Source organism: Heterodontus francisci, chromosome 3 (assembly GCF_036365525.1).
Source record: "Heterodontus francisci isolate sHetFra1 chromosome 3, sHetFra1.hap1, whole genome shotgun sequence".
Taxonomy (NCBI): domain Eukaryota; kingdom Metazoa; phylum Chordata; class Chondrichthyes; order Heterodontiformes; family Heterodontidae; genus Heterodontus; species Heterodontus francisci.
Window position 1 is genome coordinate 162,557,074 of NC_090373.1, and position 25,003 is coordinate 162,582,076.

Sequence of the window (25,003 nt, forward strand, 5' to 3'; positions counted from 1 at the left end):
ATCTCACAACCTCCTGCCTCTGAGGCAGGAATGCGACCACTGAGCCATGTCTGATGCTGTTTCATGTTGCTAAGTCAGCGGTACTTAACGACCTTTGATTAACGAGAGTAACTTCTTTAGACATCCTCATAAACCCACTACACTTTAATTTCAGCCAGTTCAAAGAAATTTTAGGTCTCTGGTTTCTGTTCTGTATTTCCATCTATAGTTACTACAAACTTTCAGTAGGTTATTGATGCTTATTTAGAGGGGGAGAGGAAAGAAAAAAACTTGGCATCCTTGGAATGTTCCAAAATACTTCACACCCAATGGAATACTTTTTAGGAGTGCAGTCACTTATGTAAGAAAACATGGCAGCCAGTTTGCTCACAACAAGGGCTGACAAACAGAAAATGAATGGACGACCAGATAATCTGTCGTTGGTAATTTTAGTTGATGGAGGAATGTTAGGTCGAATATGGAAGAATTTCCTGCCTTTCATATATTCACTGGAATCTTTAATGACCAATTACATTTAGAGAACATTTAAAAGTGGAAACTGTGCTTAGTAAATTATACTCTATGTTGTGTGAAATTTTGATTCCCGATATAAAATAGAAATTATACTATACTCTTCGACTTCATGTTTTTGGAAAATTCCCTCTCCCATACTTTTGCTGTAACCGTTACAAAATTTATTCTGGACCTCTTGTAATTCAAGTATTAATTGTTTCCCAGCAAAAATGTAAAATTTTATGCAAACCATTTCTGTGAACATTTTAAAATGTTTTTATTTTAGAGCAGATACCAGTGTATTTATTTAGTGTTGATTCTTCAGATGTATTGCACTGTGCTTTTTCTCAGCTGAGAGTAGGATATCTACTACCTATACGATGTATTGTATTTTTGAATCCAGTTATTCTGTTGTACAATTTCCCTAAAATACTTCTTTTGTTCAGTAACAAAAGCAATAAGGAAGAAGCTGTATTGCAACGTAAAACAGTAGCAAGTGCCCCACCACCACCATCAGAGGAGGCCGTTTCTAGTAGTTCTGAGGATGATTCAGGAACTGACAAAGAGGAAGAAGGTCCTGTCTCTCAGCGGTCAACACCAATAAAAATTACAGAGTTTGGGGATACAACCAAAATTCCTGAGGTAATAAACACATTTTTATGTGATTGAAAAGTAGCTATACTTCATTATGCCACAGATGTGGCTTCAGCTAGACTACTTAGAAGCAAGATACCTCTTATTGGAGGGAAAACTGAATAACTGACCTAAATAGTTGTTGCACACCTTCTGTATCTAATTGCATTGACAGAGATCTTTCATGAGACCATCGTACTGCTCCGGACTTGGAAATTATCTCAGAGACAATATAAAATAGAAGGAAATAAAGGTGAAAATGGGAATCAAAATTAAAGAGGGTGGCTAAAGCCAGGTTCTTTTCATCACTCACCCACTTAATTGATGAAGGATAATTTTCGTCATCAGCATGGAGAAGGCTTGTGACCAATTGAGAAACCTGGGTCAGTAATTCAAATAGCTTTCGCAAATGTAAACTCAAAGGGGCACTATTCAAGTTTTTTTCAGTGGTGAAAATGCTATTATGCTTTTCTGTAACTTGGTTGGATTAAGGCTGGGGAAGTATTGTAACATATCAGTAACTTTTGAGTATTTTCTTTCTGTTATAATAGTAGAGTTGCATAGTAATAGTGCAGGATGAGAGTAAGCATTATATCCACCAAATGCATGAGTCTCTAAGGTAGGAAATTGGCAATAATGGCCCTATTATTCACCTAGACTGCTACTAATTAACTAAATGAGTGTCTGTATTCCCCTATTTAGCTATTAGTCCTTTCTTTACAAGGTTCAAGCCGATGCTGATGTACTCTTTCTGTATCTTGAGTGACAAAAAAAGGGCTCAACTTGAAGCAACTGTTAATTATGACGTGTCTCGTAGGAATTTCTTGTCACTCGTTAATACTGGGTTAACCCTCAAGCTTTGCTCTAGAATAAAAGTTTTATTATAATATTTTTACAGGATTGTATTTGAAGTATTTCAATAAACATAATTGAGACAATCACATTCTGTAGATTAGAGAACAGAATTAACTCGCATAACTAATTATGGAAAAAAATTATGCTTGCATGATCAGTAACTCGATGGTTAGCTGGTCATTTATAAAGACAGTATATGGAGCTTAAATAGCTCCAATGTAAATGATCCTACTTGGTACGGAAGCTTATTTGTTTTAATAAAAGCAAAATACTCCGGATGCTGGACACCTGAAATAAAAACAAGAAATGCTGGAAATGCTCAGCAGGTCTGGCAGCATCTATGGAGAGAGAAGCAGAAGCTTATTTGTTTTGTTTGTTTGCTTGGGTAGAAGAATGAAATTATTTTATGCCTAAAGTACTATTATCAAAATGGCAGCGGGAAAGTTGTAAATTCTGAAGCTCTCTATTGCTGTCTCAGGTAAAGAGCTGCAAACCTTTGTTAAAAAAAAATTGCATTTATAATGTGTGTCTCAACCATCTCAATGTGATATATATGGTATAAATTACATTTAAAACAGTTACTAGTACCTAGGGAAATGTAACAGCCAATTTGTACACAGAAAGATCCCACAAACTGCAGTAAAATGATTAAGGCATATGCAAATGTACTCTTGGGGTGACAAAAAAGTAGGGTATGTAGGTAACAGTTTTATATTCCTTTCATGCATTTTGTTGGTAAATAACTCTGCTGTTCTGTCCTGACATCTCCTCCTATTCAAGGTATGAGATGCAGTAGTGTAGTGGTTATGTTACTAGACTAATAATGCAGCGAACACAAATTGAAATCCCACCATAGCAGTTGGAGAATTCCCACCATAGCAGATGGAGGATTTGAGTAGTAATTTTTAAAATCAAAACTCTGGTATCAGTAAAAGTGACCCTGCAGCTGTTGGTTTGCCATAAAAACCCAACTGTCCCTTTTCAGGGAGGGAAACCAACATGGTGGACCATTAACTGCCTCTGAGATGGCCTAGCAAACCACTTAGTTAAGTCAAACCTCTACCAGCGTTTCAAGAAGAAAGCCCATTACCACCTGGACAGGACATCTAGGGATGAGCAATGCATGCCAGTCTTGTGAGCAACTCCCACATTCTAAGAATGAAAAAATAAAAATTCAAGTGCGTCTCTTCCAGAACCTTCAAATCTCATTTTGTTTTCGTTTGTTTAATTTGAGTTTTTTATCCAAGCTGAGTATGTCCTTTGCATTTAGAAGTATGCATATAGTATTTTTATGTGAGAAAGGCATTGAAACATTTTACTATTATAACAAGTTTTAAAGCTCTGACCTCGTCTAGGACTTTTGGTAAGTTACTTGGTGTTTCACACATTTGGCATGTGTCTATATTTATAGCTTGTAATGGTGTTATTCCTATGAATTATTTAGCAGTTCACAGAGCGATTACTTGAAAACAGATTGTACTGTGGGAGATGGAATGCCCGCATTGGAAAATAACAACAAAATGTTCTATTAACTTCAATTTTAATTATTGCCTAATGTGTAGCAAGAACAAAATTTATGGTAATGAGCTATTGCATTCTATAATACTTGTAGCACTAAACGTAACTCCACTTTCAACTTTGACTTAATAATTCTTAGGAGACAATCTAGTCAAGAAAAACTACTAGTATCCTGCGCATCCTGTAAGTTGTGCCACATCACATTATTCTATTCATTAATACATGCAGGATAACCAACTGAAGAAGGAAATTATGATTGTTTTTTGGTGTGGTTTTCTCATCCTTTGAATATAGGTTATGGTCCATTTTATCAAGCGTCTATCCTTACCAATCTGATCTAAAGTGTTTGAAAAATGATGGCCTGGATTTTGCTCTCAGCGCAGAATGGCACTCGTCATTTAGTACACTTACACTTGACCACAGACTTTCTGTTGTCTTTTCCACTGTGATTTGTAGTTATTAGAGAGCTGTTAGTCTCACCATTATTCTTACCCCAAATTTCAGGCCAAAATGGGGCAGTAATCTTGTTGTAAATTAGTGTACACCACCTCTTTCCTCCTTTCTCCATGATTTAGTTGAAAAGAATTGAGGATAAGCAAAAGTTATGATTTTAATTGGCATCTAGAGACTGCCATATCCACAAAAGATTTATTTTAAAATTATGTATGTGATTTCTCCACTGGAAAACTGAGTCATTATGTTGGTATGTAGAGAGCTTTGAGGTAATTAGAACTGCCATGTGAAAGCTGATTAGTATTTCTTTTTGCAACATCAATGTTTTGCCTTCTGGTCAGGTGTATGCATTCTGAAAATGGGAACAAGTATTTTTTTATCTTGAATGATTTCAGGATACTACAAATTTTAACCCTTCGACTATGCAAGATCAATGACCCAAAATGGCACTTCTAAAATAACTAACATCTTGAGTCCTACTGCTAGTTGCTGTGACTTTTCTTATTGAAATTTTTAGAAAATATTAGATGCACTTTACTTAAGCTAATTATATAATAAACCTTCCTCACCCCACTGCCCCCCGACTCCCCCAACCATTGATCAAACATCTTTAATGGACTTTAGCAAGGCCTTTGACAAGGTCCCGCATGGTAGGCTGGTCCAGAAGGTTCGAACACATGGGATCCAGGGTGAGCTAGCAAATTGGATACAAAATTGGCTTGATGATAGGAGGCAGAGGGTGGTAGTGGAGGGCTGTTTTTCAGATTGGAGGCCGGTGACCAGTGGTGTGCCGCAGGAATCGGTGCTGGGCCCTCTATTGTTTGTCATATATATTAATGACTTGGATGTGAATGTAAGGGGCATGATTAGTAAGTTTGCAGATGACACCAAAATTGGTGGTGAAGGTTGTCTAAGGTTACAACAGGATATAGATCAACTGGAAAAGTGGGCAAGGGAGTGGAAAAGGGAATTTAACACAGACAAGTGTGAAGTGATGCATTTTGGGAAGTTAAACCAGGACAGGCCATATACAGTGAATGGCAGGGCCCTGGGGAGTGTTGTTGAGCAGAGAGACCTTGGGGTGGAAGTACATAGTTCCCTGAAAGTGGCAACACAGGTAGACAGGGTGGTGAAGAAGGCGTATGGCATGCTTGCCTTCATCGGCCGAGGCATTGAGTACAAGAGTTGGGACGTCATGTTACAGTTGTACATAACGTTGGTTAGGCCACATTTGGAGTACTGTGTGTGGTTTTGGTCGCCGCACTACAGGAAAGATGTGACTAAGCTAGAGAGGGTGCAGAAAAGATACACAAGGATGTTGCCTGGTTTGGAGGGCTTGAGTTATAAAGAGAGATTGGATAGGCTGGGTCTGTTTTCCCTGGAGTGAAGGAGGCTGAGAGGGGACATGATAGAGGTATATAAAATTATGAGAGGCATAGATAGTGTAAATAGCCAGAGTCTGTTTTCCATGGTAGGGGTGACTAAAACTAGAGGGCATAGATTTAAGCTGAGAGGGAGGAGGTTTAAAGGGGATCAAAAGGGTAAATTTTTCACACAAAGAATAGTGGGTATCTGGAACGAGGTGGTGGAGGCAGGAACAGTAGCGACATTTAAGAGGCATCTGGACAGGTACTTGAATGAGCAAGGCATAGAGGGATATGGAATTAATGCAGGCAGGTGGGATTAGTATAGATAGGCATTATGGTCGGCATGGACGCGGTGGGCCGAAGGGACTGTTTCTATGCTGTACGACTCTATGACTCTATCATATCCCAAGGCGCTTCACAGGGGCATTATCAAACAATGTTTGACACCAAGCCACATAAGGAGATATTGGGAAAGGTGTTAACTATCTTGGTTATAGAGAGAGGTTCTAAGGAGATGCTTAAAAGAGGGAGAGCTAGGTAGAAAAGATTAGAAAGGGAGTTACAGAGCTTGGAGCCTAGGCAGCTGAAGACATGGCCGCCAATATTGGAACAATTTTAAAATCAGGAACACACGAGACCAGAATTGGAGGAGTGCAGATGTCTTTGATGGGTGCAGGGCTGGAGGAGGTTACAGATATAGAGAGGGACGAGGCCATGGAGAGATTTTAAAACAAGGTTGAGAATTATAAAATTGTGGTGTTGCCTGATCAGGAGCTTGTGTAAGTCAGCGAGCACAGAAGTGATGGGTGAATGAGATTTGGTAGAAGTTAGGATATGGGCGGCAGCAGCTTTGAATGAGCTCGGGTTTATGGAGTGTGGAAGATATATGGGGCTGAATTTTAAAGAACCCTCGACGTCTGGAATGGTGGCGAGGGTTGGGGGTGCATGAAGATTGCCCCGGATGAGGCCCGCCAGCGACCTCTACGCTGGCAGGGCTTGGCCCGATCTCAACGGAGGCGGGGGTCTCGTGACGGCCCCTCTGCTGCTCGGCGACGGGACCACGATTTACGTATTTAGATAAATTAACTTACCTGAATTCATGAAGTTCCCGTCGACTCCTGATTTGCCACCACGATCTTCATCCTGGCGGCCAGCACTGCCGCACCTTCGAATTCCCATCCGGGGAAACGAGGTGCGACACCTGTGGGGAGTGGGGAGGAGGTACTATTCTCAGTGCAGAAGGGGGGACGCGAGGTCAAGCTTACCTGATTGGTTGAGGGGGTGATGGGAAGGGGTAAAGGACAAAGGTTCTAAACTTTGCGGGGGAGAGGGGGTAGATCATATATTCAAGGTAGGCATTCCAGGGGAGGGGTGGGAAAGGGCAGGAATGAGGTGTAATGCTATTGCGGGGGGGGAGGAGTGGGGCCGGAAAGATTTTTCTTCTAATTATTGATAATTTTTAATGCGCTTTACCTTTAAAAAATTTAATTTGTCATTTAGGGTTCTAAGACCTTTAAAAATGGCGCCTGCGCAATGGTGCCGGACGCCATTGCTGCCCCCTCCATGTGATCAGGGAGGGTAGCCCGCCCCGGCTATTTAAATGAGCTGCCGCACTTGAAATCGCGGCGACTCTTTGGCGTGCATCCCAAGTGTGCGGACCGCCACTTTTCTCGCCCATCGCCAATATCAGCGGCGGGCATATAGAATCCAGCCCATGAATTTAACTTTTTCTGCACTTTAAGATCAATTTAAGTCTGATTAGAGGAGTTCACTTTTGGCAGCCTTGTTTCCTTCAAAACTTTGTACTTTGAAAATCTTGACAGATAATCAAGTCAGAGGATAAATGGAGCATAGTGAAGTTTCCAATATATGGTCAGGTAGCATTGGGCGACTTGTTATGTGGTGGGGCCAAAGCATGGAATTAATGTTGGATATTGATTTTTGTTTTGTTGTCATTTGCAGGATTCTAGCCAATCTCCTAGAGAGATGCATATCATGAATCTCTCAGGGCTTCCATCAGAAGATGATCTTCTAATATACAAAAGGTGAGATAAAATACAGAACAAATACCCTGGATGTATGTTACAAGACAAAAATGTAATTCATCCAGCTACTCAAGTTATTTGAAGCATTCAATGCTCAAATAACATTTAAAAATTATCTGAATCCCCACACTAAATTGTGGCCTTGAATTTGTTTTTTAATTGAATTTTCCTGTGTCGGTTATATCATGCTTATTCCTCTGATTTTCACATTCTGTTATGAGGTATTTCATTGGCCTCCCCTTCTGTGCAATGTATAACATATGTAGATGTTCTTATTTGGCTGAGGGATGCATAAATATTAAATCAATAGGCAGATTAGTACTCGTATGAACTAATTGAACTCCAGCATGGAAGGCATCGTTTGAAAATCTGTGAAATATTTTTCTGACCCCCACACCCTTTTTCATAAGTCTGCTTCAGAAATAGGAAATCCTTCAGTTGATTTGTCATTGTTTCAAAATAGGGGCAAAATTTTAGAAAAAGGTAACTATCTTTGGGTGTAGGAAATCAAGCCTATTCCCTGAGGATTACCTCACTGTCTTCGTGGCATATCCCTCAATCCCTTCTCTCCAAAGAAACACATTTTAAATGTTTCTTAAACCCATTAATAGCCTGCCCAGTAACTTGTCCTACAACTATAGGATTGTTCTTAACAGAGAGGGAAATCACAATACTATGTCTATTAATTCCATAAGGATTCTCTATTCTGAAAAGTATCATTTATTAAAGGTCCCATTTCTTACATAGTAAAAATACAGATCAGGACCAGTTCGATGGGGTGCCTTTGTAAGGTAGGACATCATTGTCCTAAACGCTGGTTTACCAAAATCCATGAATTTACCAGCAGCTTTCTGGCAGGCAACATGTGTATTTTCCGTGATGTTTGCAGTGTCAGTAACACATTGGATTGCATATCACAGGTCTAATGTTAGTACTGCTCAATCTTTGACAGATTCCTCTATCCGTCAGCTAGTCACTGCTACCACTTGTAACTATTCAAAATCAAAAAATTAAGTCATTTGTAAATTTTAAATGGAAACAAAGTTAAGTACCAGTTGTGAGGCGTTTACTTAATGGCAGCTTAAAACTGAGCACACTACTAGTTGCTAATGAAATGTAACATCAGTCTGCAAATAAATGCCTGTTCATAATTACATGGCAGTCAAGTAAAAAAAATTTGTAATCAATGTGTCTTCAGATTCAGAGATTATATTCAAAGAGGACAAACAGTCTTCTGACTCCACATTTGAAATAATGTTTAACATCATTCTGCTTTTATAACAGGTTTGTTTACTTGGGTCAAAACCAGCGTAAGGTTGACATATGCAGCCAACAAAGCAATGCAAAGCAACTAGACAACATGACCATCTTGTAAGTATCATGTAATAGCTACTCTTATTTTTACACGTCTAAAGCAAACTTTCAGACAGCTTTTTTATATATCTGCAAATATATCAAAAGGCTAAGTGTTGGTGAATAAAGAAAAAGCACATCAGATCAAAGTAGCAGACTTTGGCAGTTATGACCCTGCTTTGGGGAATAAAAAGCCTAGGGAATGTGTCCTTGACACATGTGCCCTTTGCTATTTTTACGTCCCATCATGGAGAGGTATGATACTTCATTTATAATGTTCTCACACTACAATTGGGAGTCTGATCTAAATTCCCAGAGCTTGGGAAATCCAGCAGCAAATCATAGAATGGTTGCTGCACAGAAAGATGTCATCCGGTCTGTCGTGTCTGTGCCAGCTGTCTGCAAGAGCAAGTCAGCTGGTTCCTCTACCCGGCCTTTTTGCCGTAGCAGTGCAAATATTTTTCTGTTCAGATTATTATCCAATTCCTTTTTGAAGGCCATGATTGTATCTGCCTCCACTATACTCTTGGGCAGTGCTTTCCATATCCTAACCTGTTGTCACGTTTAAAAAAAAAAGGTTTTTTTCCTCATGCCGACATTGCTTCTTTTGCCATTCATCTGATATTAGTGTCTTCTGATTCTCGACCCATCTACCAATGGAAACAGTTTCTCCCTATCTATTCATGATTTTGAACACCTCTATCAAATCTCTTCTCAACCTTCTCTTCTCTAGAATAACTCCAGTTTCTGTAATCTATCCACGTAACTGAAGTCCTTCATCCCCAGAAACAGTCATAGAACTTTTCAGCATCCTCTCTAATGCCTTCACATCCTTCCTAAAGCGTGGTGCCCAGAATTGGACACAATACTCCTGTTAAGGACGAACCAATGTTTTTTAAAGGTTCACCATTACTTTCTTGCTTTTGTACTCTCTATGCCTTTATTTATGAAGCCCAAGATCCTATATGCCTCATTCTCAAACTGTCCTACCACCTTAACTATTTGTGCACATAATACCCTTAGGTCCCACTGCTTCTGCACCCCATTTAGAATTATATTCTTCATTTTCTATTGCCTGTCCTCATTCTTCCTACCAAAATGTATCGCTTCACACCTCTCTGAACTAAATTTCATCTGCAACGTGTCCGCCCATTCCACCAGTCTGTCTGTCACTTTGAAGTCTATTACTATCCTCCTGACAGTTCACAATACTTCCAAGTTTTGTGTCATCCACAAATTTTTAAATTGTGCCATGCACACCAGTCAAGATCAAGAAAAGCAGGTGAACTCCACTATATGCTGTCCTCCAATCTGGAAAAAAAAAAGAACCGTTCACCTCTACTCTGTCTCCTGTCACTCAGCCAACTTCATTTCCATGCTGCCACTGTTCCAGTTATTCCATGGGCTTCTACTTTGCTGACAAGCCTGTGGCACTTTATCCAAATGTCTTTTGGAAGCCCATCTACACTACTTCAGCTGCATTACCCTCATCAACCTTCTGTTACCTTACCAAAAAAACTCAATCAGGTTAGTTAAAACACAATTTATCTTTAACAAATCCGTACTGGCTTTCCTTAATTAATCCACATTTGTCCAAGTGACTTAATTTTGTCCCGGATTATCGTGTTGAAAAGCTTTCCCACCACCAAACTAGCCTGTAGTCGCTGGTCTTCATTTTACACCCTTTTTTGAACAAGGGTGTAATATTTGTAATTCTCCAGTCCTTTGACACCACCCCGTATCGAAGGAGGATTAGAAAACTATGGGTAGATCCTCTGCAATTTCCACCCTTCCCTCAGTATCCTTGGATGCAGCTGATCCGGTCCTGGTGACTTATCAACTTTAAGTACAGTCAGCCTTTCTAATACTTCCTCTTCATCAATTTTTAGCCCAGCCAATGTCTCTACTACCTTCTCTTTCACTATGACTTTGGCAGCAGCATCTTCCTTGGTAAAGACAGATGCAAAGTACTTGATACCTCAGCCATGCCCTCTACCTCCATGCATAAATCCCCTTGTTGTCCCTAATTGGCCCCACTCCTCACTACAGCACAGATGGAAGCCATTTGGCCCATCAAGACATGACTCGCTAGAGCAATCCAGTCAGTCCCATTCCTCAGCTCTATCCCTGTACATCTATTTCCCTCAAGTGTCCATCCAATTTCCTTTTGAAATCATTCATTGCCGCTGCGTTTTTTAAACATGGACTAAAGAGCTGAACTCAAGAGGTGAGGTGAGAATGACTGCCCTTGACATCAAGGCAGCATTTGACCGAGTATGGCATCAAGGAGCCCAAGCAAAACTGAAGTTAATGAAAAGCAGGGGGAAAACTCTCTGGAGTCGTACCGAACGCTAAGGAAGATGGTTGTGGTTGTTGGAAGTCAGTCACCTCCCTCCAGGACATCACTGCAGGAGTTCCTCAGGGTAATGTCCTAGGCTCAACTATTTTCAGCTGCTTCATCAATGACCTTCCCTCCTTTATAAGGTCTGAAGTGGGGATGTTCGCTGATGATTGCATGGTGTTCAGCACCATTCGCGACTCCTCAGAAACTGATCCATATGCAGCAAGACCTCAGCTGAACATTCACGCCACACAAGTGCCAGGCAATTATCATCTTCAACAAGAGAGAATCTAACCATCTCCCCTTGACATTCAATGGCTTTACCGTTGCTGAATCCCCAACTATCAACATCCTGGGGGGTTACCATTGACCAGAAGCTGAACTAGGGTAGCCATGTAAATACCATGGCTACAAGAGAAGGTCAGAGGCTAGGAATCCTGTGGCGAGTAACTCACCACCTGACTCCCCAAAGCCTGTCCACCATCTACAAGACACAAGTCAGGAATGTGACGGAATACTGTCCACTTGCCTGGATGGGTGCAGTTCCAACAACACTCAAGAAGCTCGACACCATCCAGGACAAAGCAGCCCACTTGATTGGCACCCCATCCACAAATATTCACTCCCTTCACCGCTGACGCAGAGTGGCAGCATTACCATCTACAAGATGCACTTCAACAACGCAACAAGGCTCCTTCAACAGCACCTTCCAAACCTGCAACCTGTACCACCTAGAAGGACAAGGGCAGCAGATGCATGGGAACACGGCCACCTGCAAGTTTCCTTCCAAGCCACACACCATCCTGAATTGGAACAATATCGCCATTCCTTCACTGTCGCTGGATCACAATCCTGGAATTCCCTTCCTAACAGCACTGTTTGTGTACCTACACCCCCAAGAACTGCAGTGGTTCAAGAAGGCAGCTCACCACCACCTTCTCGAGGGCAATTAGGGATGGGCAATAAATGCTGGCCTGGCCAGCAACACCCACGTCCCATGAATGAATTAAAAATAAAAATCATGTCATGTCACTCCTCCATCGCTCATGCCTTGTCTCTATCTACAACTCCAGCATGACCTATGCTGCCCCAAAGGCTCGTCATCAGCCTCAGGCTCATATGGCGTGGCCACCCACAGTCCTCCACTGTCAGAGGCTTTGGCTGTCTCCGCCTCAGCCAGCTGCTCGGGTGTGTGCAGTGCTATCATTTGCTTGTGAGCCTGAAACTAAAGCCGAGTTGTTACCCACCGCCGTGAAAGTATCTGTGCTAGTGGAAGGTGCAGGAGAGTCATGGGACGGTGCATCCTCCGTGTGGTGGTCCTCCTCCTCAGAGGTGAACAGCTGTTACCCTGTAGCTGTAGTCTCATGCACATGCCAACCTGCATGAGAGAACACAAACATGTGTGGGTTAGGCTGTGCAGATCTCGTCATGCCTACCATACGTGATGTGGGTCTCCAGAAGTGATTTGTATGTTGATGGAAGCCAATCCTCACTCTCTTGCACAGAGACTCCAGTCTTTCCATCTGATATTGCGCAGCTGCCCTGGGGTCCCCATTAATTCCAAGATCTCTTCTCAGCTGCGGTGAGAAAACGCATATCCAGAAGTCCTCTGCCTATTCGGACTGCCTCGCTCCTGTTGTGGGTTCTCTTGTCCTGCAAGAGGAAGGATGGAGATGGTAAGAATTCAGAGAGATTATCATGGCAGTTCTGCTAATGATAGCCCCCACCCCACCCCCGTCCCTTACTGGGGAATCCCATATATCTCATGCTGACATGCTGTCGGGAGATAATGGGGGTGAGCTATGAAGGAAGGTGGCTTGTGGCTGAGATGCAGCCATACATCTGTCAGAATGAGGTGATTCCTAACCGCCCCCCCCCTCAGCCATCGCCGTGTAGTGCCATCCTCCACATGACGGGCACCATCTCGCACTGTCACATTCAATCCCCATAAAGGAGAGTGGTTTGGAGCACTCGCCTTGGCTGAACACAGGAGGCCAATGACCCTCTTTCAGCACTGCACCCGGTTCCTGTGGTGACCCCATAGCTGCTGACCTTCTCAGCATTCTCCACCCAGGCTTACTTTGTCAGGCAGGAGGACCTCTTCTTGTCATCGCTGGAAATGAGTGCCTCCCAATTTTCCCTTGCAGCCTAGAGGAGAATCTGCAGGGACGGATCACTGAACCGTGGGGCCACCCTTGTCTTGCCTCGGCCATCCTGTGCTGGGTGGGGGGGATGTTAGTGTTTTGGGGTCCAGGATTCAGTCTAACAATGTTTTCAGCAGTACGCTGAAGGAGGCCAGTGACTCTAAGGCAGGAATGAATGAGGGCTGGCAGGCCTTTAAATATGGCACCAGCACCTACTCTGGAGCACCTCATCTGACGTAATTGCCAACTCACCTCACGTCCCCGCCGCATGATTGGGGGGGCCCTGCACCTCCATTATGGAAAATGGCTGCCTACTGCAAGATCATTGTGGGACGGTCACCCATATGATGGACGGGAATGGTGCCCATTTCTGGGCCTGGCTCATTAAATTCAGCCCCTTCTATACCTTAAATACTCTTTGACACTATGCAATAGAAAATTGGGTCTAAACATGATGCATCTAGAAGTACTTGGCATTCACCATCTTTTACCTTCGTATTCCTTCTAGCTGAAGCTTGGCAAGTCACAAAATTGTTAGTTGTGTTTTTACAGAAAATTCTGACATGATTGCAGAATATTTCTTTTTCATTTGACCGTAAAAGATGTATATAGTATAGTAACCTCCTTAAGCCCAGCAGAAACCAGGCATGTGCTTCATCTGCACAAACATGTGCCATTGCCTAAGTGAAAATTCTTGATAAGAAGTAGTCACAGAAATTTACATACCTTATTTCTGAAAATAGATCTAATCCGCATCCATTCCTTTGAGAGATTTTACCTCTTCTAGCTCTTTTGCTATCACAAAAGCAACTGCACTTCATGAAACCTGCCTAATGCTTAGAAGCAAAAAGAGCTTTTATGGGATTTTAAACTGTTGTCATGGAAGTAGTGCTACTCTAGCTAAGTACTGACAGTTCATTCATACCAAATATTCCGTTTTAGAATTCTAGAACTTTTTCTATTAGCTAAAAATAGTGCTGTTGACCAATACTATTGACACTTACAATATCTGAATTTTAACAGATTTTGTTTTGTTATACAGTTCAGAACAAACATGCAATGCAAAGATAGAGGAGATATTAAATTAAACTATCACAGATCCATAGAGCATGGAGAAGTGTCAGGCACACTTGTGAAGTGTTAGTCACTTTTTTGGAAATTTGTCCTTGAGATATGGGCTACACTGATAAGGCAGTATTTATTGCCTTGAGGGTATTAAAAGCCAAACACATGTTGTGCAACTAGAGTTGAATGTAAGCCATATATGGCAGGTTCCTTTCCCTGAACGGAATGAGTAAACTAGTTGGGTTTTCACAACAATTTGGTAGATTTCAGTCATTTACAGGTGCAAGCCCACAAATTATCAGATTTATTAAAGTCAGTTTCATACCTTGCATGGTTGGATTTGAGGTGGGGGGGTGGCGGTGGGGTGTGGTGGGTGGTTGGGGGGGGTCTAAATTGCACTAGTTTTACAGGCATGAAATGGATGCAAAAAAGGACAAGTGACTTCTGGTCAAAGGATGCCTGAAAGATGTCTGACCTGATATTGGAGATGCCCTGCACTGTTCTGGATTCTTTAGCGTTGCCAGGAGAAACAGGAATCTTTTCCTCTGCTCCAAAGTATTCCAGTCACCTTTTTAAAAGTACTTTCAGTCAGCATCTAGGATCTGGGTCTTCAAGAAGCTTGATCCATGAGAAAAAGACCAGATATAATTACTGCAGTCTTTTGAGCATCTTCGTATCTTTCAGTTCAGCTGTATTTCCAGGCTTCAGTTGTTCATAGTGAAAATCAAAAAGGACGATCTTTTATTTAGTGACTTCTTAAAATGTGCTGCAGTCTGGCAGATACTTACAATAACCTGGCTCCCAGTCAAGAAATCTCATTTGAAAATCAAAGGAAGAAAAAACTGTAGATGCCATTTTGTAGTGTTGATATTCTGATTTCCCCTTTAAGGCAGGGGTCTGGTTTCTGGCAGAATACTATTTTTGTGTTACTGATCTGTTGGAAACAGCCTTCTTCATGGTCCTCTAGTATTGAAAACCTTCCCTGTGGTATTTCATGGATCAAGAAAGCACTGGATATCATTTGTAAGGAACTTTGTGCTACAATTTTTTTTTTTGTTCATTCATGGGATGTGGGCATCGCTGGCCAGGCCAGCATTTATTGCCCATCCGTAATTTCCCTTGAGAAGGTCAATGAGAAGGGATGGGCAATAAATGGTGGCCTGGCCAGCGACGCCCACATCCCATGAATGAATTTTCTAAAAATTACAATAGTAATTCTCATTGCTGAGCAGCGGATGGAAAATCATTGACGAAACTTTATTTATAGCATTGTGCATCTCTAATGCAAGAATAACCTCAGATAATCATTGTGTTGTATTTTTTTTTATTCATGCATGGGATGTGGGCATCAGTGGCTATGCCAGCATTTATTGCCCATCCCTAATTGCCCTTGAGAAGGTGGTGGTGAGCTGCCTTCTTGAACCGCTGCATTCCATGTGAGGTCGGTACACCCACAGTGCTGTAAGGAAGGGAGTTCCAGGATTTTGACCCAGCGACAGTGAAGGAACGGCGATATAGTTCCAAGTCAGGATGGTGTGTGACTTGGATGGGAACTAGCAGGTGGTGATCCCATGCATCTGCTGCTCTTGTCCTTCAAGGTGGTAGAGGTCGCGGGGTTGGAAGATGCTGTTGAAGGAGCCTTGGTGCGTTGCTGCAGTGCATCTTGTAGATGGCACACACTGCTGCCACTGTGTGTCAGTGGTGGAGGGAGTGAATGTTTGTGGATGGGGTGCCAATCAAGCGGGTTGCTTTGTTCTGGATGGTGTCGAGCTTCTTGAGTGTTGTTGGAGCTGCACCCATCCAGGCAAGTGGAGAGTATTTCATCACACTCCTGACTTGTGCCTTGTAGATGGTGGACAGGCTTTGGGGAGTCAGGAGGTGAGTTACTCACTGCAGAATTCCTAGCCTCTGACCTGCTCTTGTAGCCACAGTATTTATATGGCTACTCCAGTTCAGTTTCTGGTCAATGGTAGCCCCTAGGATGTTGATAGTGAGGGATTCAGTTTAGTTTAGAGATACAGCACTGAAACAGGCCCTTCGGCCCACCGAGTCTGTGCCGACCATCAACCACCCATTTATACTAATCCTACACTAATTCCATATTCCTACCACATCCCCACCTGTCCCTATATTTCCCTACCACCTACCTATACTAGGGGCAATTGCTAATGGCCAATTTACCTATCAACCTGCAAGTCTTTTGGCTTGTGGGAGGAAACCGGAGCACCCGGAGGAAACCCACGCAGACACAGGGAGAACTTGCGAACTCCACACAGGCAGTACCCAGAATTGAACCCGGGTCGCTGGAGCTGTGAGGCTGCGGTGCTAACCACTGTGCCGCCCCAATGATGGTAATTCAGTGATGGTAATGCCATTGAATGTCAAGGGGAGATGGTTAGATTCTCTCTTGTTGGAGATAGTCATTGCCTGGCACTTGTGTGGCGCGAATTTTACTTGCCGCTTATCAGCCCAAGCCTGGATATTGTCCAGGTCTTGCTGCATTTCTACACGGACTGCTTCAGTATTTGAGGAGTCACAAATGGTGCTGAACATTGTGCAATCATCAGCGAACTTCCCCACTTCTGACCTTATGATTGAAGGAAGGTCATTGATGAAGCAGCTGAAGATGGCTGGGCCTAGGACACTATCCTGAGGAACTCCTGCAGTGATGTCCTGGCGCTCAGATGATTGTATTTCTGTATACTTGATATGTATACAGAAAAGGCCCATTGGACTTTTTCTACCACAGATAAAGCCACTTCTTCCAAGCTGACATGTTGTTATATTTTTATAATTGTCAAGAGCTAGCTACTGTTTCTAACATTCTTATAGAAAGTATCTGTGACTGATTTTTTTCATGTTTATAGAGTTTAAAATGGCAAAGGTGTCAAATTTCAATGGCTGCTTAAAGTTTAATTGATCCCAAGGTGCCTCCTTATACCACAGCATGACTTTAATGTTTTCTTATTGTGTTTTAAGCAATATTATTTTTGACAATGATAAGCTGAGTTTGTATGAATAGCAAAACAAGTTTCAGTTGGTTACTATCCAATGTATACCTACCTGGGTAATGTTGGACATATACTGCTGGATTTTGTGCTGGAGGCGGGGCTTCCGGCACTGGGCCGAAAAGGTGGGGGGAGTCCCACCTCTGCACTTTTTTTAGCCCCCTGGAGCAATCCTCCGGTCTTTTGAGGTCAAAGTTTTAGGAGGCAGGATCCTCGTCCCTTTGAAGATTTTATAAGAACAGGGATCTTGCCTCCAAGAGCTGCCAGCCAATCAGAGGGCCGGCAGCTCAGCAGTATTGGCAGCGCCACCAGGAGCAGTGGCCACTGCCAGTACTGCAGATGCCTTGAACACAGGCCCAGCAGTGGAACCCCAGAACACAGGTTAGTGAGGCGGGGTCGCCAGGGCTAGTCCGGAAGACACCGATGAGGGGGGTGCTCGTTCGGTCCAGAGCGTACAGTTGTTCCAGGGTGTGGGTGAGTTTTTATATTATTTGTTTGTAGCATGTGGGCATCGCTGGCTAAGCCAGCATTTACTGCCCATCCCTAATTGCCCTTGACAACTGAGGGGCTTGTTCGGCTATTTCAGAGGGCATTTTCAAGAGTCAACCACATTGCTGTGGGTCTGGAGTCACATGTAGGCCAGACCAGGTAAGGGCAGTAGATTTCCTTCCCTAAAGGACATTAGTGAACCAGATGGGTTTTTACAACAATCTACAATGTTCATCATTAGACTAGCTTTTTAATTTCATATTTATTAACTGAATTAAAATTTCACCATGTGGGATTCGAACCCATGTCCCCAGAGCATTAACCTGGGTTCTGGATTACTAGTTCAGTGACATTACCACTACACCACCGCCTCCCCTTGTGGGCCACAAATTGCCCACGAAGTAGGGACCCCCCACCCCCAAAATCGCACAACCCTCAGAGAAAAAATTTCTCCTCATCTCTGTCCTAAAAGGGCGACCCCTAATTTTAAAACAGTGCCCCTAGTTCTACACTCACCCACAAGAGGAAACATCCTTTCCACATCCATTTTGTCAAGACCATTCAGGATCTTATATAAATCTTGTATAATGCAAATGTGAACAAATAATGTACTAGATTTAACTTTTCCTATTCCTTTACCTAATTTAAAAATGTCTACACGATCACGTCTTTCACGCCTTCATTCCAAACTTCAATTAAATATCAATCACACTTGCAGCTTGCTGTCTCTGTCCATATTAATGTTCAGTTTCACAATCCATTGCATAAGCTATTTGGTTTTCACATGAGGGGGGTGGGGGGAAAGCCTTGAGAACTTAACTTAGTTATAAGCTAAAGAGAATATGTGTAAAATTGTACTATTTTAAAGATTCAAGTAGTGAATTAAACACCAACCTTTCAACTCTTAGACCTGGTTTTGATGAAGGGTCACTGACCTGAAATGTTAACTCTGCTTCTCTCTCCACAGATGCTGCCAGACCTGCTGAGTATTTCCAGCATTTCTTGCTTTTATTTCAGATTTCCAGCATCTGCAGTATTTTGCTTTTATTTTAATTGAATCCAGCCTAGATTGATTGGATGAAGATCTTAACTGGTTGCTAGTTGTAAGTCCCATGTGAACAGAGTATTCCTTTTCCTTGTTGGCCTGCCCCAGGTGCAGTACCTGACACTTCTCTGGATTGAGCTCCATTTGCCACTGTTTTGTCCACCTGACTAGCCCAATGACATCTTCCTGTGGTCTATCGCTTTCTTCTTCTTTATCAACTACATGACCAATTTTTGAATCATCTGCAAACTTTTTAATCATACTTCCTACATTCAAGTTCAAATCATTGATATACACCACGAAAAGCAAGGGGCCTAGTACTGAGGCCTGCGGAACCCCATTGGAACTAGCCTTCCAATCACAAAAACACCCATCGACCATTACCCTTTGCTTCCTGTCTCAGCCAATTTTGGATCCAACTTGCCACTTTGCCTTGCATCTCATGGACTTTTACTTTCTGGTAATTCTGTTTTTCTCTCCACAAACGCTGCCTGACCTGCTGAATATTTACAGCATTTTCTGTTTTTGCTCCCCAACTGATACCCTTTCTCCTTCCTCGCTTCATTCCCTAAAACTAAGGCCAGAACTGCCCCCTCTTTTGCTTGCTGAGCAATCAGAACTGGGCACAGTATTTATCTGTAGCTATTTCAACATCATTCATGGAATACACATACTGCTCATGTTTTCTTTCTGTGTGCAGTATTTTATATTTGCCTATATTAAATGTTATGCCATTTTTCTACCCACCTGTATTTTATCGAACAAACAATTTGAGCTGTCCTCTCTGATTCCAGTTCCCTGCCTAGTTTGATAGTCTACAAATTTGACCACAATACTTCCCCAATCCTCTTAGTATTCCTTATTTTCTATCCTTCAATTTTTTTGTATATTTGCAGAGCTTACCTTGCAATCCTAATGTTTTAGGTTAGCTAACAGCCTCTCACGTGGAACATGATTGCCTTGGGTTCTTTTACGTCTACCTGAACAGGTAGATTCTTGATGAAATACCTCCTCCAAAGGATGATACCTCCAACAATGCAGCACTCCCTTAATATTGGGCTGACATGCCAGTTTGGAATGTGGCTTGAACTCATCAACTTTCTAACTCATAGCCAAGAGTGCCACTAATGAGCCAAGCTGCTGTTGACTTTTTTGTTTTTTTTATCCAGGGGACCGGTCTCTTCATTTCTTCATGACAGTATTTATGAGATGCATCTGGCTGACCTGGACAGAAAATCAACAGAAATCTTTGATTCACATATCCAGACTGGCAAAGGCATTATACAACCTATGTGCAAGGATGACATGATAGTCTACAGAGAATACATTAAAAATAGATACATGTGAAGAGTCTCAGCAAGGCAGTCCGAAATTTGGTACTCTAACCTCAGTAATTTGCTATCTCAACAGAGCCAATTACCAGGAATAATTGTCTTGTGTCCGGGATATGACAATTTCCGAATATCTTTTCTGCAACCCATTCATGCTATTGAATTCAGGTCCTAAACACTGTATTATGTATTATGCTAAGATGGTGAAAATAATGGGCTGAAGTGTGACATTAATCAATAATAGACTTAATTTCAGGGCAAGCTCATTGTATTCTGCATTATGTGTCTTACGTCAGTTTTGCTTTGTTAGAACCATGGTAAACGTTATTTGGAGACTGAATGCCGAGTTATTTAAGCGACATCTCTGCAACTTAATATGTTTAAAAGCAATGTTTAGATATTTTGTTAATGCATATTATTGCCAATGTTGCTCAGTGTTGATGATATTTATCTTTTTCCCTTTGCTCACATTAAAGAAAACCACTTCAAATTTAGCTGTTTTGTTTTATCTTGTTTACTTTTGTTCCAGAAATATTTCATTTTCAAAGGACAGTAAGTAAATTCCACCTCATTTTAAATTTTCAAACATATTATGACTTCTTCGAATCATAGAAAGTTTAAGGCACAGAAAGAGGCCACTTGACCCATCATGTCTGTGCTGGCTGAAAAACAATCCACCCATTTAATTCCCACCTTCCAGCATTTGGTCCGTAGCCCTGCAGATTACAGCACTTGAGGTGCATATCCAGACTCCTTTTGAATAAGTTGAGGGTTTCTGCCTCAACTACCCTTTCAGGCAGTGAGTTCCAGATCACCACATCTCCCCTCTAATTTTTCTACCGATCACACTTTAAATCTGTGCCCCCTAGTCACTGACCTCTCTGCAGAGGTGAAACCGCATTAGTTACTCTGGAAAACCAATTGCCATTCAATTATATACAATGGTGTTATAGTCATGGACTGCATCAGTTCGCATTATTACTAGTAATTAGAAAGGAAGAGTATGATCCTAAAAGAGAGGTGGGTAACATCCATTTCTCTGCTGCCCTTTATTCTGCCCTACCCTCCCAATGTCATCCAATTAAGAAGAGTACATTTTAGGATGAGCAGCCTACGGTCTTATTATTCTTATTATTGGGTGGCCAGGCCTTCTACTGTTTGCAATACTAGTTATTCTGAAAAATGCCAATTAGCAATCAGACATTATCATTTCAATTTATCACGCCAGTAATTTTATCATACCTGACTGGATTCTACAGTCCAGTCCATTCAAATGAATTCTGTACCCAATTAATGAATGTTTCTTTGAGTGAACAGAAGTTAAAAGTGCAACATACTGACTTTTAGCAAAAATCCCTATTAAAAGAAATGTATTTCTGGACAAACGTAACAAGGGGGATATTGTGCATACATCAATGTCTGTAATGTGAGCTGCAGATGCAAATTACTACATGAGGTTATGACATGGTTGTATTATCAGAGGCATGGCTCAAACAAGGCCAGGAATGGGTTCTTAATATTCCTGGTTACCAAGTATCAGGAATGATAAAGAAGGGAAAGAGGAGTGGGTTGGCAGTATTGATTAAGGATGATGCGGTCATAAATAGAAAGGATATACTAGATAGTTGTAGGACTGAATTGATTTGGCTTGAGGAAGAGGAGCAGCTGTACCACTGAGATTTTTTATAGAGCTCCAAACAGTGAGAAGGAGATAGATGAGGAAATTTCAAAGGCATATATACCAATTTCTGATGTGTGCAGAGCTTCAATGAATAGCTCTCCAGTGCACCAAGGAAGGATGAAGTGTTGCCTCTGGTTCTGGAAAATGAAGTAGGGCAAGTGGTGCATGTTACAGTAGGAGATCATCTAACAGTGACCACAACATAATTCAGTTTGAAGTAATTACGGAAAGAGACCAGAAAATATCAAAGGTAAAAATACTCAACTGGGGAAGAGCCAATTTCAGTAATTTAGGAAGGGACCTAGCAAAGGTAGATAGGAAAAGGCAATTGAAGGGTAAAGCAGTAACTGAGCAATGGAAGACATTCAGGGAAACACTAGTTCTGGTACAAACTAGGCATATTCCTTTGAAGAGAAAAGGTAGAGCATAGGTAAAGATAGAGCTAATATACCCTGAATGACAAAGTGACAAATGTCAGGAGCAAGATTCAGGTAACCAGGAAGGTTATAGAAAGTAAAGGAGGGCATTGAAAAAATTAATATGGGCGGTTATGAGAAAAAATAGGCAACATTAAAATAAATGCTAAAACATTTCTTAACCATATAAGGTGTAAGCGGTTAGCTGGGGAAAAAGTTAGTTCTATTAAGGATCCAATGGAAAATCTTCATGTAGAGGTAAAAGACATGGAGTATTAAATAAGTACTATGCATTTGTCTTCAGAAAAGGTGAGGTATATTATATCCTGATTCTCCAAAGCCTGTCCACCGTCTACAAGGCCAGGAGTATGATGGAATGCTCTCCACTTGCCTGGATGGGTGCAGCTACAACAACACTCCAGAAGCTCGACACCATCCAGGACAAAGCAGCCTGCTTGATTGGTACCCCATCCACAAATATTCACTCCCTCCACCACCGACGCACAGTGGCAGCAGTGTGTACCATCTACAAGATGGACTGCAGCAACGCACCAAGGCTCCTTCAACAGCATCTTCCAAACCCGCGATCTCTACCACCTAGAAGGACAGAAGCAGCAGATGCATGGGAACATGGATCTATTTTTTCTCATAACCTCCCATATTAATTTTTTCAATGCCCTCCTGTACTCTCCATAACCTTCCTGGTTACCTGAATCTTGCTCCTGACATGTTCCCCTCCAAGCCACACACCATCCTGACTTGGAACTATATCGCCGTTCCTTCACGGTCGCTGGGTCAAAATCCTGGAGCTCCCTAACAGCACTGTTGGTGTACCTACCCCACAAGGACTTCAGCGGTTCAAGAAGGCAGTTCACCACCACCTTCTCAAGGGCAAATAGGAATGGGCAATAAATGCTGGCCTAGTCAGTGAAGTCTACATCCCATGAACAAAAAAAAATGGACAAGGTAGTAATAGAGAAGACATACTAAAAATAATAGCATTACTGAAAGTTAAGTCACTTGGTTCAGATGGAATGCACTCTAGGTTGCTGAAAGAAGCAAAGATAGAAATAGCAGAGGCATCGGTTGCAGTCTTTCATTGATCACAGGAGTAGTGCTGGAGGATTGCTAATATTATAATGCTATTCAAGGAAAGGGAGAGGGAGAAACCTAGTAACTATAGGCCAGTCAGCCTAATATCAGGTGGGAAAGTTACTGGAAACCATTATCAGGGACAAATAAAGTTTCATTTCAAAAGGCATGGGTTAATCAAGGAGCGAGCATGGGTCCAGATCAGCCATGATCTCGTTGAATGGTGGAGCAGGCTCGAGGGGCCAAATGGCCTACTCCTGCTCCTAATTTGTATGTTCGTATTTATTAAAAGCAAATCTTGTCTAACTAACTTGATTGAATTTTTTGATGAGGTAACAGAGAAGTTGATTAAGGTAGTGCCTACTTTCGGAAGGCATGCAACAGAGTGCCACTCAGGAGGCTTTTAAGACGATGGAAGCCCATTGAATTAAGGGGAAAGTGTCAGTGTGGATACAAAATTAGCTCAGTGACAGGAAGGAAATGGTGGTACTGGATAGATGTTTTTCAGACTGGGGGGTGGGTTGCAATAGTGTTCCTCAAGGGTCAGTTTTGGGTCCATTAGTCTTGCAATTTTTATAAACAAACTAGACTTGGGTGGATGGAGCAGCATTATAAAATTTGCAGGTGATGTGAAACTTAATAAAGTAGTAGATCAACAATTCTCGGCACCATACTTTCAGGAAAGATGTAATGGCCTTAGGATAGAGAGGAGGTTTACCAGGATGTTGCCAGGGATGAGGGACTTCAGTTATGAGGAGAGGTTGGAAAGGTTAGGACTGTTCTCCTTGGAATAGAGAGGTTAAGAGGAGACCTAATAGAGGTTTTCACAATGATGAGCAATTTTGATAGAGTAGATAGAGAAAAACCACTGGTGAGTAGGTCAATAACCAGAAGTGAGAGAATCAGATTAATTGGAAAAAGATCTATAGGGGAAATGGTGAGAATTTTTTTTTTACTCAGAGTTGTCTGGATTTTGAATGCTCTATCTGAAAAGGCAGTGGAAGCTGATTCCATAAATTTTAAAAGGAAGTTTGACAGGTATTTGAATGAAGAATGTGCAGGGTTATAGAGTCAGAGTCGTACAGCATAGAAACAGGCCCTTCGGCCCACCGCGTCCATGCCGACCATAATGGCTATCTATACTAGGGGAGGCGGTGGCGTACTGGTATTGTCACTGGACTAGTAACCCAGAGACCCAGGTATTGCTCTGGGGATATGGGTTCGAATTGCACCACAGCAGAAGGTGGAATTTGAATTCAATTAATAAATCTGGAATTTAAAGCTAGTCTAATGATGGCCATGAAACCATTGTCGATTGTTGTAAAACCCCATCTGGTTCACTAATGTCCTTTAGGGAAGGAAATCTGCTGTCCTCACCTAGTCTGGCCTACATGTGACTCCAGATCCCAAGCAATGTGGTTGACTCTTGCATGCCCTCGAAATGGCCTAGCAAGCCACTCAGTTCAAGGGCAATTAGGGATGGGCAATAAATGCTGGCCTGGCCTGGACGCCCACATCCCATGAACGAATAAAAAAAAAAAATCCCACCTGCCTGCATTAATTCCATATCCCTCTATGCCTTGCTCATTCAAGTACCTGTCCAGATGCCTCTTAAATGTTGCTACTGTTCCTGCCTCCACCACCTCCTCAGGCAGCTCATTCCAGATACCCACTA

At 42.1% G+C, this 25,003-nt stretch overlaps 1 protein-coding gene across 3 annotated transcripts in view; it reads left to right on the forward strand.

The window, feature by feature from the left end:
• Positions 1–20,633, forward strand: part of fig4a (FIG4 phosphoinositide 5-phosphatase a) — a 133,569-nt gene extending 112,936 nt beyond the window's left edge. For all 3 annotated transcript variants that reach the window (XM_068027266.1, XM_068027260.1, XM_068027272.1), the window contains 4 exons: positions 939–1,134; positions 7,281–7,363; positions 8,648–8,734; positions 19,978–20,633. In XM_068027266.1, coding sequence (XP_067883367.1) covers positions 939–1,134; positions 7,281–7,363; positions 8,648–8,734; positions 19,978–20,155 — 544 coding nt within the window. In that variant the 3' untranslated portion in view covers positions 20,156–20,633. The remainder of the gene's footprint in view (positions 1–938; positions 1,135–7,280; positions 7,364–8,647; positions 8,735–19,977) is intronic.
• The last annotated feature ends 4,370 nt before the right edge of the window (positions 20,634–25,003 follow it).